This window comes from Dermochelys coriacea, chromosome 3 (genome assembly GCF_009764565.3).
Source record: "Dermochelys coriacea isolate rDerCor1 chromosome 3, rDerCor1.pri.v4, whole genome shotgun sequence".
Classification (NCBI taxonomy): Eukaryota; Metazoa; Chordata; order Testudines; family Dermochelyidae; genus Dermochelys; species Dermochelys coriacea.
Window position 1 is genome coordinate 191,251,290 of NC_050070.1, and position 17,799 is coordinate 191,269,088.

Here is a 17,799-nt window from a genome sequence, read left to right on the forward strand (position 1 = left end):
CTTTGAGCCCCAATCCTGCAATCACTTAAGCATATACATAATGATTCACATGCATAGTTCACATTGACGCCAATGGAACTCATATGTATAAAATTATGCATGTTCTTCTGTGTTTGCAAGATCAGAACCTTAGTTAATAATGAAACAGATCTTTAACAGGTGCCTTCTAACCGTTTTTTGTCTTTATTTTCTTACCACCATCATTCAATTGTTGTTGAAATCTCCATTCCAAAATAGTTTGGCTAGATCCAAAAGTTGCTTGACTATTCAAAAATGTACTTACTACCTTTTCCAGTTGGAAACTTCTTGCTCCAAAAGCAAAAGTTGCATCTTCCAAATTTAGGAACATTTTTGTTTCCACAGTCTAAATAGCTGCACAGTCCAAGTAATACTGTGTGTCTTCTTCCTCTTTCCATTGCTCTGTCTAAGCAGAATACAGGTGGGAAATGCTAATCTTCTAAAGTAATGGCTCTCAACCTTTTTGGGTTCAGGACCCATCTGTAAATGTTTATGGCCTGTCACGACCCAGTAAATAGTCTGGGGGTGGAGGCCCTGGAATAGTTTTGGTCGGATCCTGCCTGGTACTCACCCCACAGTGGCAGATCCTGATGCTCTTATGCTGTGAAGCTAGCTGGGTTTGGCTCTCCATTCCAGCATTGCAATCTTTGGGGCTGCAGCGCCACTCAGATTTGGCCCCATGTTCCTGACTGAACCAAATTTGTGAGAGTGGAGTTGTGACCTGGCTCATGGGGTTGCAGTACCTCTCACTCAAATTTGGCCTACCAGGACTCTCATTATCATGACGGTTGGGCCAAACCTGAGTGGTGCTGGAACCTCAAGAGGTTGCACTGCCCAGTGCCTGGAGCAGGGAGTCATCCCTATGGAACAGGAGCTGCCACACAACCCTTTGAAACATTCTGGTGACTGAATTTTGAGTCCCGACCCACAGGTGGAGAAACCCTGTTCTAAACTCTTTTCAGGGAAGCAATTTAGACCTGCTAGGTTCTTACAGCAAAAAGGAATCTTTTTGAGCACGAAGCAAAGAAAGAATTAAGTCTCATATCTGGAGTATACTATTGTTAAGGAAAGTTTCTTTTATATTTAGTGAGCACTAATAACAAACACCAAATTTAAACTTGAAAAAAGTTTCGATTTCTAATCCCTATTTCAGGAGTTCAGAGGGCTTTTTTCATCTTTATTTCCCTACTTAACAGAATACATACAATGCAATTCTATGAAAAATACATTAATGCAACTTTATGTCTGGGAAATTAAACACACTAAAGGCAAGAAATGCAGATTTAAGGTTGAAAGAGCTAATTAACAGCTGCAGCTTAAACTTCTGCCAATGAATGAGACCTACTGATACTGATGTAGTTACTGTATGTGAAAGCAACAATGAAAGTAGGCTATAACTTAAAATTATATCAAAAATAAAGTGTTAAGTTTTAAATAGATCTTTCAGCTCTCTTCTAATCTAGGCAGTGAAGCTGCAGCATTGATAATGTTACTCTTGAAAGTGGAGAAGTGCTTTGGCTTAGTACATTAATTAAATACAAATGATGCTTTCAGCCTAGATCTCCTTTCTGCAGTCCCAGGATTCGGTCATTCCCTCTCCATCTTAGTCTTCCTTCCAACTCTACTTTTTGAGCAAGCAGCACAATTTCCCAGAGTTCTGTAGCCTTAAATTCTAACGCCAATGTGTTTCTATTGCTATCCATGGGTCAGGCCCTTTGACACTGATTTAACTATTATGTGGGGAAGCAGTAATAAAGATAAAACATCCTTTCTTGTCCTTTTAAGCTCTTTGGAAATAGTACTGCTCTGCTAGGAGATTTTTTTTTAAAGTTAAAAATGGCAGTTTATCTTCCTTGCTACCTCCATGGAGCTGCAAGAATATAAAAGATCCTTGACAAGCACAACAGCAACAGCACTCATGTCTAAAACCAGGATTCCAATAGTACTATGGAACTGGAGTGCTTGCCCAAAAGTCGGTGTAGCGAGAAAAGGAAAACAGGTGTATAAGGAAGGAAAATGGGAGAAAGAAATCAGGAGATAACCACAGAGAGATGGTATCAGCTCCTTGCATTTAATTAACACAATCTGCCAAAGTTCCGCACCCATTATCAGCAATGAAGAAAAAAAAACTGATTTCAAAATGTAGAAACGTGTTATTAATTAAACAAATGTAGGCTTTAATTTTCATTAACACTATTTTAATAAATGGCATTTTAAAATAACATTTTGAGGAGTGACCTTGGGAAATGTTTGATAAAGAAAGCACTAGCAACCTTCTTCAGACAATCTAATTGCAGCTTTCATTCAAAACAAACTTACAGTAACTAATAACACAAGAAGCCATCGGTGCCCATTTCTATAAAAACTAGTAACAAAGTATAAAAATATACAGATATAGGTTTTAATACATCTGTTCTGGTGTCAGAATGAAACAAATGAGAAATATTCTTGAAAACAGAAAATACGTATTATAGCCCAAAATCATCATAAAATTTAAAAGCACTCCCAAGTCACACTTTTCTTTGCTTGCGATCAAATATATCTTAATCTTTATTCATTCCTCTGCACTACACTGAGGTTTTTTCCTTGCACAGTGTATGTGTGTGTGTGTATGTACGTGTGTATCAGAATACACAAATGTCTGCATTACTCAAATCTCAAATAAAAAAAGAATTATTGAAAACAATTACTGAATTATTGAAAACATCATACTAAACATAAAAAGAAAAGGAGTACTTGTGGCACCTTAGAGACTAACCAATTTATTAGAGCATAAGCTTTCGTGAGCTACAGCTCACTTCATCGGACGCATTTGGTGGAAAAAACAGAGGAGAGATTTATATACACACACACAGAGAACATGAAACAATGGGTTTATCATACACATTGTAAGGAGAGTGATCACTTAAGATAAGCCATCACCAACAGCAGGGGGGGGGAAAGGAGGAAAACCTTCCATGGTGACAAGCAGGTAGGCTAATTCCAGCAGTTAACAAGAATATCAGAGGAACAGTGGGGGGTGGGGTGGGGGGGAGAAATACCATGGGGAAATAGTTTTACTTTGTGTAATGACTCATCCATTCCCAGTCTCTATTCAAGCCTAAGTTAATTGTATCCAGTTTGCAAATTAATTCCAATTCAGCAGTCTCTCGTTGGAGTCTGTTTTTGAAGCTTTTTTGTTGAAGTATAGCCACTCTTAGGTCTGTGATCGAGTGACCAGAGAGATTGAAGTGTTCTCCAACTGGTTTTTGAATGTTATAATTCTTGACGTCTGATTTGTGTCCATTCATTCTTTTACGTAGAGACTGTCCAGTTTGGCCAATGTACATGGCAGAGGGGCATTGCTGGCACATGATGGCATATATCACATTGGTAGATGCGCAGGTGAAGGAGCCTCTGATAGTGTGGCTGATGTGATTAGGCCCTATGATGGTATCCCCTGAATAGATATGTGGACAGAGTTGGCAACGGGCTTTGTTGCAAGGATAGGTTCCTGGGTTAGTGGTTCTGTTGTGTGGTGTGTGGTTGCTGGTGAGTATTTGCTTCAGATTGGGGGGCTGTCTGTAAGCAAGGACTGGTCTATCTCCCAAGATCTGAGAGAGCGATGGCTCGTCCTTCAGGATAGGTTGTAGATCCTTGATGATGCGTTGGAGAGGTTTTAGTTGGGGGCTGAAGGTGATGGCTAGTGGCGTTCTGTTGTTTTCTTTGTTGGGCCTGTCCTGTAGTAGGTGACTTCTGGGTACTCTTCTGGCTCTGTCAATCTGTTTCTTCACTTCAGCAGGTGGGTATTGTAGTTGTAGGAATGCATGATAGAGATCTTGTAGGTGTTTGTCTCTGTCTGAGGGGTTGGAGCAAATGCGGTTATATCGTAGCGCTTGGCTGTAGACAATGGATCGAGTGGTATGATCTGGATGAAAGCTAGAGGCATGTAGGTAGGAATAGCGGTCAGTAAGTTTCCGATATAGGCTGGTGTTTATGTGACCATCGCTTATTAGCACCGTAGTGTCCAGGAAGTGGATCTCTTGTGTGGACTGGTCCAGGCTGAGGTTGATGGTGGGATGGAAATTGTTGAAATCATGGTGGAATTCCTCAAGGGCTTCTTTTCCATGGGTCCAGATGATGAAGATGTCATCAATGTAGCGCAAGTAGAGTAGGGGCATTAGGGGACGAGAGCTGAGGAAGCGTTGTTCTAAGTCAGCCATAAAAATGTTGGCATACTGTGGGGCCATGCGGGTACCCATCGCAGTGCCGCTGATTTGAAGGTATACATTGTCACCAAATGTGAAATAGTTATGGGTCAGGACAAAGTCACAAAGTTCTGCCACCAGGTTAGCCGTGACAGTATCGGGGATACTGTTCCTGACGGCTTGTAGTCCATCTTTGTGTGGAATGTTGGTGTAGAGGGCTTCTACATCCATAGTGGCTAGGATGGTGATGAAGTGAGCTGTAGCTCACGAAAGCTTATGCTCTAATAAATTTGTTAGTCTCTAAGATGCCACAAGTACTCCTTTTCTTTTTGCGAATACAGACTAACACGGCTGCTACTCTGAATACTAAACATACTAATTCAAACAATTCAAACAAGTCAGCAAATCTATAAATCTATAAATCTATAAATAGTTTGTTCTCAATATAGCCAAGGGAAAATTCAATAACACATCTCACTGTTTTCTATAACTTCAAATTTTAGGGTTGCTTTTACAGTAGTAAATATCACAGCCACAGTTTTCCAGAGTAGCACTATCAGTGGTAAATTATTGTGCACAAAGGACTTAGACAGTTTCACTAGACAATACAGTAGTATAAATGCATGAGCCACACCCTACAGCTTCCATCATTGCTCTCAATGGTGGAACTGTGCCTTTAGCAAATCAGAGATGCAAAATTTGCTAGTGTAGATACAGTATAGGAAAATCTGCACATCTTACTCAAGTTGCAGAGATGACTGCATGACAAATCCTGTACTAGTATGGTAAATGACAAACAGGAAAGAGTAAGAAACATTGCTTTGTGAATCTAAGACCAAATGGAATTCAACTGGCTATTTTATTTCCTTCTCACAAATATAAGTATTTTATATACCTGGGCTGCTGCCCAAATGCAGTCTATGTGCTGAGTACTAAGTCGCCCTTCAGCTGCAAGAAAATTGAGAATCACTTGGCACTGTTTGATGATCTGCAAAGAGAGAACATATTTAGCATAGATTTAACAGAACAAAGAATTACTCCTCCATAAATACACCAAAAATCAGATTATTTTACACAAACCTCAATATGTAAATTTGGTCCAAAAATATGCTCAACCACATTGTTGCTGATAAGCCAGTCTGCAAGCTCTTTTGCAATGGACCTACATATGAAAAAGAGTATTGATATGTATATAAATTCTTTATTTGTCTATATTGCATATTAAATCATTTCCCTAATACAGTGTTCTTTTACTCAAGTTTATTTGTATATTCACATTTATAAGAAAACTATTTTTGAATATGAAATGTGTTCAGCTGGTATTCACAAGTGCTTCCAAAAGTAGAAGTTATATAAATTACTTTTCTAGGGGAGCAATTTTTAAACTTTACCTTCTCATCAAATCTTACTGAAATAGCAATTCACACAGTTTTAAAAGTCTGTGTTATTTACATGACAATGCACCTAGTTAATTACACATGCAAGGTATTTAGACACTTTCAAAATCACATTTTAGTTTCATCCATAACAAAATGGCTCTCTCCCAACAGCCAATCAAAAAATAAATTGTCAAATAGAACAAGATAGGAGCCTGAATTTTCCTAACTAAAAACTGAGTTCCCCCCAATCTGGAAACGAACACATATATCCTTGTTCCTCCCACGCAACCAGATGGACCAATTTGTTTGCCAAGATTTGGACATCAGGATCAATGTGTGACAATTCTGGTGTTCAGAGCACAGACTGTTGTTGATGTGCTGTTGGGGTAAAATCCTGTTCCCTACACACAACCCAGTTATGACAGTTGTGCACGGGGATGGGCTACAGGAATCTAAGTGAAAGGCACTTATGGCCACTACTACAGCCTCGGCATCTCCAGTCCTGATGATCACCTAGAGTAAGGAAACAAGAGTCCACAGGCTCAAAAAGGAGGGAGGCAGAGTCCACAGCATGGAGCTGAGCCTGCAAGTAAAGTTTAATTTCCTAGCACTGGTTGTCAATTTCCTAACTGTTCTGAAAAAACCAGTCACTAATGGTAATCCTCAAGAAACCTTCACCATCAAAAGCCATTTGTTATTAGTGCTCAATGCCTGCCCTTCTCTTTCCTTTCATGTAGTAATTCCAGAATCTAGGGGGAAAAAAAAACACACCAGCCTTATACCCTTTGGAGAACACAATGTCCCATCACCTAAAGTAATATATGAGAAGTAACTGGCTTACAAGATGTCATAGTCTATTGACTATCCGCTCAGCTATCAGCTATAGGGTGACCAGATGTCTGGTTTTCAACCAGAACAGCCGGTCGAAAAGGGATCCTGAAGGCTCCAGTCAGCACTGCTGACCGGGATGTTGACTGTCCGGTTGGCGGCGCGGTGAGACTGGCAGGCTCCCTGCTAGCCTCCACGCAGCTCCCGGGAAGCAGCGGGCATGGGACCCCCCTCTGGCTCCTACGCATAGGGCAACCAAGGCACTCCACACACTTCCTCCGCCCCAAGTGCCACCCCTCAACTCCCACTGGCCGGGAACCATGGCCAATGGGAGCTATGGGGGTGGTGCTCGCAGACAGGGCAGCGCACAGAACCGCCTGGCAGCGGCTTTGCATAGGAGCCAGAACAGGGACATGCAGCTGCTTCCGGGAGCTGCTTAAAGCAAGTACCGCCCAGAGTCTGCACCCGACCCCCTTCCAGTCCCCAACCCCCTGCCTCAGCCCTGCTCCCCCTCCCTTTCTCCAAACCCCTTGATCCCAGCGAGGAGCACCCTCCTGCACCCCAAACCCCTCATCCCCAGTCCCACCCCAGCCACAGCCCTCACACACCCCAGTCCCAAACCCCCTGCCCCCGCCCAGAGTCCCCTTCTGCCCTCCAAACCACTCAGCCCCAGCCCGAAGCACCCTTCTGCACCCCCAGCCAGAGCCCTCAGCCCCCCGCCCCATCCCAGAGCCCCTTCCCGCAATCCAAAACCCTGAGCCCCCTCCTGCACCCCAAACCCCTCATCCCCTTTCACATCCCAACCCACTCCTTCAGCCTGAAGCCCTCTCCCGCACTCTGAACTCCACATTTCTGGCCCTACACCGGAGCCCGCATCCCCTGCCAGAGCCCTCAAGCCCCCCCGTAGGGGCTCCGGTGGGGAGAGCAAGCGACAGAGGGAGGAGAGATGGAGTGAGCGGGTGGCGGGGCCTCAGAGGAGGAATGGAGCAGGGCAATGGCATTCAGTTTTGCGCAAGTAGAAAGTTGGCAACCCTAATCAGCTAATACTCTTTCATAAAACAAGGCCCTCAGGCACTGTGGAGGATCAATGTGACAGGATATCTGAAACAGCTAGGAGAGGGATGAGAAACTAAACAGTTTTAAATATCAAGATTGACTGGGGCAGTTTAATGCAACCAAGATCAGTTCTGCTTCCTCCAGGTTTGCTTTTCAAAAAATACTCTGGAGTCCAGGGAGGACAGTAAGGCACAAATGACAGTCCCCACCCACTGAAGGAAAAAACATCCACTGCTCAAGCTCCGTTCTCACTGAATCTGAGGCAAAACCTTTTCAGGTGAGCATTATACCGTCAAGGATTTTAAGGCCAGAAGAGGTCATTACGATCATCTGTGTTATAAATACATGTACCCAAGTAACACCGCAGTCTGATCAATTTCAAACAACAGTACTCTCAAAGCCTCCTGACCACACTCCTATCCATGTACCCCCAGGTGCTCATGTAAATGACCATAGTTCCATTGTTCGCACAGCTCAGGATCTGACCAAAGGCATCAACTCTATTATCAATTAATGACAGGTTTCAGAGTAGCAGCCGTGTTAGTCTGTATTCGCAAAAAGAAAAGGAGTACTTGTGGCACCTTAGAGACTAACAAATTTATGCATCCGATGAAGTGAGCTGTAGCTCACGAAAGCTTATGCTCTAATAAATTTGTTAGTCTCTAAGGTGCCACAAGTACTCCTTTTCTTATTATCAATTAAATAACTTCCATTAGCTGTACGATTTTACTCCTTGAGAAACAGGTGGTGGGACTTGATCTGAGCTGCCAGAGATCTCTGTTCTAGATCATGAAGAGTGCTCATACGTATTAATTGTTGTGAAGCTATCAAGTAATTAATTTTCCTCTCGGCCCAGCCTCTGTAGCAAGATGTCATTTCAAAGGAGCACCTACTAGCCAGTCTTCAAAAGTAGGGGCAAATATAGATATGTCACTGATGCTGGGACAATAAATAAATAAAGTAACTTTCAATAAACTCTGGGAACTGATAAAAGTCTAAACAGTATATGAGTTCTAGTAAAGAGCTGTACCAAGAAATCTTTGATGAAATTCAACATTAAGTAAATGGAGATATGTCTTAAATAAATAGTCACAAAAGAAGTCATCAGGTCTCACTAATGTTAAGTTGCTGCTCAGAATCTCAATTTTTAAACATTTATCCTCCTTAGAACAAGTTGGATAAAAAATTTTTTTTCAAATTAAAAAATGGGATATTTTATTTAAATAGGATTTTTTTAAATTAAATACATGTTTATTTTTAAAAATAAGCCTATTTAAAATTAAACTGAAATTATGACAAACTATGTTAAGGCATAAACATACTATAATCTATTACATTACATTAAATAAAAATAATATTAACATGACATGTTTGCTGCCCAATTTTTAATGAAAGTCAAACTCTGAACCACTGGCCACTTAGTCACTCATTCTGATCCAGTACCTGGAACCAGAGTTTGCTGTAGCACTAAACCAGCTTTTTACAGCAGTAGCATCTTCTGAAGGCTCAGAAAAAATATTTTCTTCATTTCAGTTTATTCAGCCAGTTCAGTTCAATGCCTAATTCATTCAAAGTTAAGAAACTAACTGGGAGTTGAAAAAGCAAGAAAGCTTGTTTGCCTCCTCCAATGTACGAATAAAAGCTTAATGTGAGAGGATGAGATCTACTAGTTTAAAAACTAGAAGGACAGTGATGACCAGAAACAATCAGTTCAAGTACAGATAACACTTTGTTTAATATATCATCCGCTAGTTTTAAATGCAAAACATGTTTTGATCATTTTTTTCTTATGTACTCAGCACATGTAAGGTAGTTTTATTTAACTAACAACATTTAAAATGCTTATTCTGTGCATTTTTAATTTAATTTTCCATCCAAATAAAGCTTGAAATAAATCACAAGTAAAAAATTAATGTAATAAGAAAGAAATATATAATTCATCTTTTTCTAACATAAAAAATGTAAATATTAAGAATCTGAATAATGTATGTTAAGCTTATAACTGCTTAAATAAATGTGTATCCATATAGTATATTCTGGTTAGCAAAGAGAAGCATTATATTTCATTGCAAATTAACATATTTTAATGATTACCAACCAATGAGAATCAACTTCTCTTTAAGAAAATAACTAAGAAGTACAAATGAAAAACAAGGTTAACACTGATTATTTAAATCAAGGTTTCCTGCTTGGTGTTTTAAATAATGATTAAAATCAGTAATTTAAATTGCTTTAATTTAAATCAATCCACCATGCTTTAGAAGCAGTACTAGACAAACATTGCTGGATTTACTAGATGCAATTAAGGCAAAAGAACAGACTGCTTGAATTTTTTCTGATTTAGACACTGGCCCTATTGGCTGAATGTCTATGAGATTCTAGACTGTCAAAAATCATGTTTTGTATTTTGGTTGCTCTGAAGGACAGACAGGGACAAAAACTTTCCTATGGAAGAGTTCCTTCAAATTCTATGAAGTACCCCATCAAAGGTCTCCATCTGTAAACAACAATTTATTTTTTTGTTCTGATAGGTTGTGGATTATCATGGAGAAAGGGTGCAATTGTTCTTCAAAAGGCAAAAATCCTTTGTTTTCTTGGTGGGCTCAGTTATCAGACTGAGCTCTGGAAGCCTTGAAGAAAAACAATGACTGAAATCCAATTTGACATTGGATTTATTTGTGAGTGACAAAAATAAATCTGATCCCTGTAAAAGACAAAATACTGGTTTTTGTTTTCCAGTAAAAAGGTTTTCTGGTCAGCTTTATTCTGGAAAACCTTGCCCAGAGTATCCCCTCTGAAACACATTAACTTTTAAATGAAATGGCTATTAGACCCTGAGATCAGCACCAGGCATTCTTTTCACTATGACGCTGAATAAGAAGAAACATATTTGTAGGAACAGAGCAAGCATACATCAGAGAGAAAAACTGAAACTAATATTAGCGGTTCCTGCTTTCTCCTATGTCGTGGAAGAGAGAAGCTTTATGGCATATTTTCCCCAAAAATGTCAGCCTGCAGCATGGTTGAATTATACTTTGTGACCTGTTCATAACTTTCGCTTCTCACGTCCCCATTAAAATCAGACTCCAGGTTCCAATCACAAATATTGCATAAGACCACTGTGTTACCAAGGAGAATGGAGGTATTTTTGACAGCTTACGCTCAAATAAATTTTTTAAGATCTAAGGTGCCACAGGTACTCCTGTTCTTATTACTGAATATTCCCTGGTACTGCTCCCCAAGTCTTATATTCTTTTGCAACCTTTATAATTTGTAGATAAATTTAAGAATTAGCTTATCATCAAGATGCATTCAGGACTCATGTACAATGTTCTCCAAATAAAAGTTCACTAGGAAACATGTCTAACTATTTTCTGGGTAACATAAATGTAACTTTTTTTTTTTTAAAGCATCAACTTGGGAAGACAATTTTGTCTACAGGGCCTTTTTTAGCTGTTGCCTGATATCCCTGCTCATGCTGAATCAGATCCAACACCACAGGCACCTCATTAATGAGTAATTCCAGATCCTCTGAAACAAACCAGTGAAATGGCTCCACATTTCATGGTGCCCTGAGACCTCAGAGTATTCAGTCCCTTAGGAGATGAGAAAGAGACCACCCCTTTTATTTCAATTCTGGTGTTGTGGGAACAATGCGTAGGAGCTTGAGACTGGGTTAGACAGAAACCTTCTCGGTTTGGAAATGCATAATCTCAGGGCCTCATTAAGAATTTCTACACTGTTATTTGCTGTACATTTCATATAAATTCTTGGCTACTGAATGTCTGGTAAAGAATTAATCAAGTTTACAATACTGGTAAGGTGATTCTTAAACCAAAAGGCTTCTCAAAATTTTCTGGTTTTACAATATTATCCAATCTGAACTCTGAGCCTCTGTCGCCAGCCCAGACGACATCAGCCACGATGCCCGCCTCATCGCCACGGCCATGACCATGGACCTTGCAGCTGAGTCTGCTGCATCAGAGGCAGCCTGGAGAGAGGCCCTTGCCACAGTTTTACCTTCCTCGAGGATGGCAAGGAACTCTACCTTGGACTCCTCAGGCAACGAGTCCGCAAATTTGGACACTGACTGCCAAACATTAGAATCATAGAATCATAGAATATCAGGGTTGGAAGGGACCCCAGAAGGTCATCTAGTCCAACCCCCTGCTCAAAGCAGGACCAAGTCCCAGTTAAATCATCCCAGCTAGGGCTTTGTCAAGCCTGACCTTAAAAACCTCTAAGGAAGGAGATTCTACCACCTCCCTAGGTAACGCATTCCAGTGTTTCACCACCCTCTTAGTGAAAAAGTTTTTCCTAATATCCAATCTAAACCTCCCCCATTGCAACTTGAGACCATTACTCCTCGTTCTGTCATCTGCTACCATTGAGAACAGTCTAGAGCCATCCTCTTTGAAACCCCCTTTCAGGTAGTTGAAAGCAGCTATCAAATCCCCCCTCATTCTTCTCTTCTGCAGACTAAACAATCCCAGCTCCCTCAGCCTCTCCTCATAAGTCATGTGCTCTAGACCCCTAATCATTTTCGTTGCCCTTCGTTGTACTCTTTCCAATTTATCCACATCCTTCCTGTAGTGTGGGGCCCAAAACTGGACACAGTACTCCAGATGAGGCCTCACCAGTGTCGAATAGAGGGGAACGATCACGTCCCTCGATCTGCTCGCTGATATGATTAAAATCATATCTCCCGAGTAGGGGCTGATGGTTCGCCACTCAGAGCTGGAGGCTGGCAGATGAATAAACCTTTCTCCCAAGTAAGTTGAGCCTCTTGCCATTCTTATTTTTGGGAGTCGGGACTGGTTGCCCTTACCTCTCTCTTCCATTGTCCATTGAGATCACAAGGGAGTTCAGGGCCAGGAGAGGATATAAATACTCGAACCCCTTAGTGGGGACGTAATACTTGCTTTCTGCCCTCTTAGAGATGGGCAGGAGAGAGGATGGGGTTTGCCATACAGTTTTTACAAGCTTTCCCAGCCCTTCATGCACAGGGAGTGCCACCATGAAAGGGGCCACCGCGGCCAAGCTGTCAAATAAGCATCAGAGGGTTCTGCCAACTCTTCTGCTTGTAATGCCAGGCTCACTGCCACCCTCTTCAGCAGCTCCTGACATGCCCTGGCATCGTCCTGTGGCACCATCTGTGATGGTCCCGCCACTGCCTCGTCAGACGAGGACAACAAGAAGGCGAGGGAGGGAGCAGGGGTTGGCACTGCCTCCTCTGGTTGGGTGACCTCCACTGCAGCTGGAGAAGCCTTGCGGGCACCTCGCTCAGGCCCTGCAACTGAATCCGGGAGTGGTCAAGAAACGGTGGTCGACCTCCTCTTTGATGCCCGATACAGAGCATTGCATGAGTGTCCCTGGTGCCTGCAAAAACCCACATAGATTCCAGAACTGCCATGCGGTAGGCCATTGGCCTTGGGCCCAGGCACAGGTCGGTGGCACTGGAGAAGCGCCCCGAGGCTTAATCAGGCACATCTGGCCTGAGGGACCCAGCACCTCCGAGGAGAAGGAAGAAGGGTGTTGCCTTGGGGACCACTGCAGAGCTAATGAGGCCTCAGGATACTCTTCCTGCCTGCTTCCATGACACTCACGGTGGGATGGGGGGTTGTATCAGAACTCCAGATCCTGGCGTCTGCTTGGGGCCAGGGTACGGAGCGGCAGATCAGCAACGGGTATCAGCAAGGAACTGCAGCAGCAAAAGGAGCAGAATGTGGGGTCGCCAGCCAGTCCCACGCCAGCAGCTCCTCTACCATGGCTGTATTGACCCCAGTCCTGTCCTCCAGCAGGGCTGTTCAGACCCCAGAGAGAAAGGAGACGCAGCATCGCAGCTGTGTGAAAGGGCAGGGGGCGGTACAGCCGCTCTGGAGGAGCTGCCGCCATTGCGGTTCCCTGCTAAATGTGCCCTTCCAGAGGCGTCTGGGGAGGGGAACGTGACCTTCTTGCCCCTCCCAGGCGTTGCCTTTGTGGGGATCAGCTGCATCATGGCTCCACTGGGATCCTGTGTCCCAGGGAACGATGTCTCCTAACTGGAGACCGCTGCCATTCTGGGGACCGGTGGTGAACCGTGGCCCTGTGCCGGCCATTGAACGACCAACACCATCCCACGGGGGATTCATGCCAAGAGTCCCGCGAATGGTGCCAGGAACTCCAGTAGGTCTGAGAAGGTCAGAAGCACATCCCCGGGATCATTGCTTCAACACGAACCACTGCGGTGCCTGGGAGCACCGTGGTATGGGTCCCAGTACTGGCTTCCCTCTGGAGACAACCACATCTGGAGAAGGGGTTGGGGCACCGGCAAAGACTATGTCTTTTGCACCCTGGAAGGCCTCTGGAGTAGATGGGACTTCCAGGTGCTGGGGACCTCTGTGACTACCTGGGGTGCGCGATGGGTCCCAAGAAGGGCTAGTTGGCCTGGCTGGCAACGTCAGTGCCTGGCTGGCCTCTGGAGACTTACTGCCCCTTAAGAATCTATGCTCCCTTCCCAGATTTTCCCTTTGCTACATGGGAGGTCATGAAATGCCCTCTCCCTGGGTGCTTCTTTTGCTTCTTTGCTGGTTCCAGGGACTGGGACCGGCACTGGGAGGCCGGTACTGGAGGCGCGCTTTGCACTGACACTGCCGCACTCAGTGTCAAGTCTGACTTTGGTGGCTCGGAGCCCAGAATAAGGGCCAACTCCATGAGGAGCACACAGTCTTATGTCCCACTCCCTTTTTGTCCTGGGCTTGAAGTTTTTACAAATGCAACATTATCACTGATATGAGCTTCTCCAAAGCACTTCCAGCAACTTTGATGAGGGTCACCAATCAGCATAGGCTTCCGTCAACAATCACAAGGCTTAAAGCCCGGGGAGCGGGGCATGCCTGGTCCCTGGCCTAAGTCCCAGAGGGGACAATCTAATCTATCTACAACCCTAACACACTAACTGTTAAGAAAACAAAAGAACTACTTTTCTAACTATTTACAACACTAAGAGAAACCACTGGTAAGTAAGCACTTGCTGAAGCAAGGAGATGTTCCAGCACGGTCACTGGGGGTAACAAAGGACCGAGGGTGGGGGGATCCAGCTGCACTCCTTATACTGCAGCATGTGCGCACCACTCCAGAGGACGCCACAGCTAGCCCCTTACGGATACCACTGAGGGAAAACTTCCGGCCCCAGTGCATGTGCAATCACACACACCTAAAATGGAATGGACATAAGCTAGCACTCGAAGAAAAACTATTGTGTTCCATGTCTCTAGTATTTATAGATTCCAGACTCCCAAACTTTTTTCTAAATACACATATGATAACATGTCCGCAAGTCAGGATAAATTACAAATTAGTAAATACCTGAGGGCTATGACAATACATTGTACATCTTACCCAATGTTCCCAGAATATCCATATTTCATAATTCTTTAGTGTTCAAGGAACTCGTGTCAATTTGCTAAGAATCTGTGTGGATTTACTCTGGTTGTACTACCACTAAATTTGTTAGAGAGATATGGAAGGAATTACTGAAAAAAGCGATTTTAGTGGTCTCTTAGGGTAGCTCCTGCAAAGTGTTGAGCACCTTCAACACTAACTGACTTCAGTGGGAGTTAAGGGTGCTTAGCATGTTGCAAGACAAAGATATTAATACCTGGAAATATGAAGCATATAAATGTGGTTCTAGCTGTGTGTTTTGAAGAGGAGTGAGGTTACAACTGAGAGGTAAAGATCCCAATAACAGAGTTAAGAGCATCTGGAGCTAAGGAGAAAAACAGGTCTATAATAAATGTTATCTATTCAGTTCTCCCTCTTCTGTAATCCAAGAAAAGAGAGGATTTCTGTAAATTCTAAGAGAAGAATGATTGTCTGGCTAAGCTAGAAGGGAGACAGGAGACACTGGATGTGGTTTAATTAGGCCACAACTTTAGTTGTGTACCCAGGAGATAAAAGGATACAGTGCAGGTATTTCCATAATCATTTCAATATATACCCAGGACATTTCCATCTGTACCTACCCATCCTGGTTCCCAGCCAAGCCACTGCTGGGACCTCATCATCCCCCTGCTCAAATGAGGGTTAATGAGGGACTATAAAGGAAGGGGGGGATTGGCTCCCTGCCATACCAGTCATAGGAGCCCTGAACCCCCTCTATTTCCACTTCTTTAAATCCTTTACCAATTCATTTTATCTGATCATTGTATTCCTACCCTATGGAATACCTGCACTGGACGCCCACCCCTAATTTACATAATGAGTTGCAACATCATGGGCTAAGTCACATATCCTGTTCACTCCAATTAAGTCCCTCTGAACCCACTGGGGGAAGGTGAAAAACCCCACTTCATTCTTTCCCAGCCCCCACCACGACCCAAGAAAGGAGCAACTATCACAATGCCCACAGCAGATTCTGACAAAACCCAGTATTTAACTACTTTCAGAGGTGGGACGGAAGGTGCTGCTGTGCCTGTTCCAGGTAAAAAAGGGCTTTTCCTGCACTGGCATGGACCTACATATAGTCCCCCCACCCCAGTCACCTGGGGGGGTGGGGGGAGGGGGTCTGCATCCCTACACTGACCTGGTCAGCAGCAGAAAATCATTCTCCGGCTCCCTCACCCTTGAACAGCCCTTACACACCATTTCCAACAAGCCCCTACCACTTAATGTGTAGTGAGGTCATTGGATAAACTTGTCAAAAGATTATCTGTATATATACTATATACAGTATACAGTATTATAAATACTATAATACTATTTAAAATTAAAATTGATAACCATATTTGGTACTTCAGCTCTTTTCTGAATTAGCTACTGACTTTCTTTATCAGTGATCTGTACTGTTTCAAAGTTGAACTTCAGTTTATTTTTAGTAATATTAAAAAAATTAGCATGGAAAGAGGCCAGAAAGACTGACTATGCCCATCCCCTCCTTAATTCAGTTTAACAAGTTCTGTTATACAAGAATTTTGCAAGTCATAAACATTTTTAATCTATTAAGTATAAAGCCTTTTGCAATGTTTATATTACATTGGATACACATGAAAAGGGGTACTTTTATTTCAAATTATTAGAAAAATTCCACAGACAAGGATTCATTTTTTTGGAATTAGCATAGAATACTTTGTATGTGAGGAACCTCCTTTATATGTGAGGTTCTCTTCATATTTTTAGGAGTCTTCACAATTACAAGCATGAGCCATAGTTTACACACTGATCCTGTGCTTTCACCAGCTATATAATCAGTTGATAGGCCCTTCCAAATATTTCATTGACATAAAAAGGTAAAACCATCCATGTCAAAATGGATGGTCTATATTTTGTAATTTACTATGTTAACTCTACAACTAAAATTATTTTATATGATGTTAATAGTCTACTTCAACTACAGTTTAAGAAGGTATCTTTTTTCAGGTATTTTATTTTTTTCTTTACTCATTTGAGGTAGTTGCTATCCCTACTGCCACATGATTTTTCAGGTGTTGTTGATTAGTAAGTATCCAGTTAGCAAAACTGTGGTATACTCTATTAAACAAGGTTAAGGACACACTCACATAAATGTAGATTAATACATTTAATCTTTGTTTCCACATTAAATTAACACAATTTATTAAAATGTAAATGTAAACCCCGATTTAGATTTAACTCCATCATAATTTAATTCCATCTATCTGAGTAGGGTTACACTGATAAGTACAAGAGCAAAGTCATTGTCTGTAGCACATAAACTGAACTTCTCTCCATTTGCTAGTCCTAGTGTAAACGAACTCTCCCTAAATATAACATTTGTCAAATGAGGATAACAACACTTCCCACTTTATGGAAGATTAGTTCATTAAATGAATGTGAGCTGCTCAGATGCTTCACAGATAAGCATCACAGAATAAATAATAAATGAAAATACAGTGAAAGGTATGAAGTAAGTGCCTAATTATCATGACAACTGTCCTTTCTATTTTCTATTCTGGGTTTCTTTTGTGTGTATATTTATTTTGTAAGTAAAAGCAGGAAGTTTGCCACTGACTCATTCTGCCTTCTATCATGGTATAGGAGTTCCCCAGGATTCACATCAGTCTATACTTCTCACTATTTATTCATTATCTGCAGGAATTTTCTTCTAGACAAAGGGTTCAAAATTTCACTTTTGTCTGGAAATTATACAAATTTAATTCTCATTCTCTCCAAAATGATTGTCTGACATTCAACTAGAAGACATCCTATCATTCTTTCCCAGTTTCAAATGACCAGTATCTTGAACTTAATATAGAAAAAAATGTTACAATGATAGGTCCTTAACATAAACTGAACAAATTCACTTTACCCATTATACCTATTATCATGTTTTTACA

The 17,799-nt window shown here is 42.1% G+C and overlaps 1 protein-coding gene across 6 annotated transcripts in view; it reads right to left on the bottom strand.

The window, feature by feature from the left end:
* USP34 (ubiquitin specific peptidase 34) overlaps nucleotides 1-17,799 on the bottom strand; it is a 267,844-nt gene that overhangs the window by 184,952 nt on the left and 65,093 nt on the right. For all 6 annotated transcript variants that reach the window (XM_043511969.1, XM_043511968.1, XM_043511970.1 and 3 more), the window contains exons 9-10: nucleotides 5,286-5,367; nucleotides 5,101-5,193 (exon numbers count right to left, since the gene is read on the bottom strand). In XM_043511969.1, coding sequence (XP_043367904.1) covers nucleotides 5,101-5,193; nucleotides 5,286-5,367 — 175 coding nt within the window. The remainder of the gene's footprint in view (nucleotides 1-5,100; nucleotides 5,194-5,285; nucleotides 5,368-17,799) is intronic.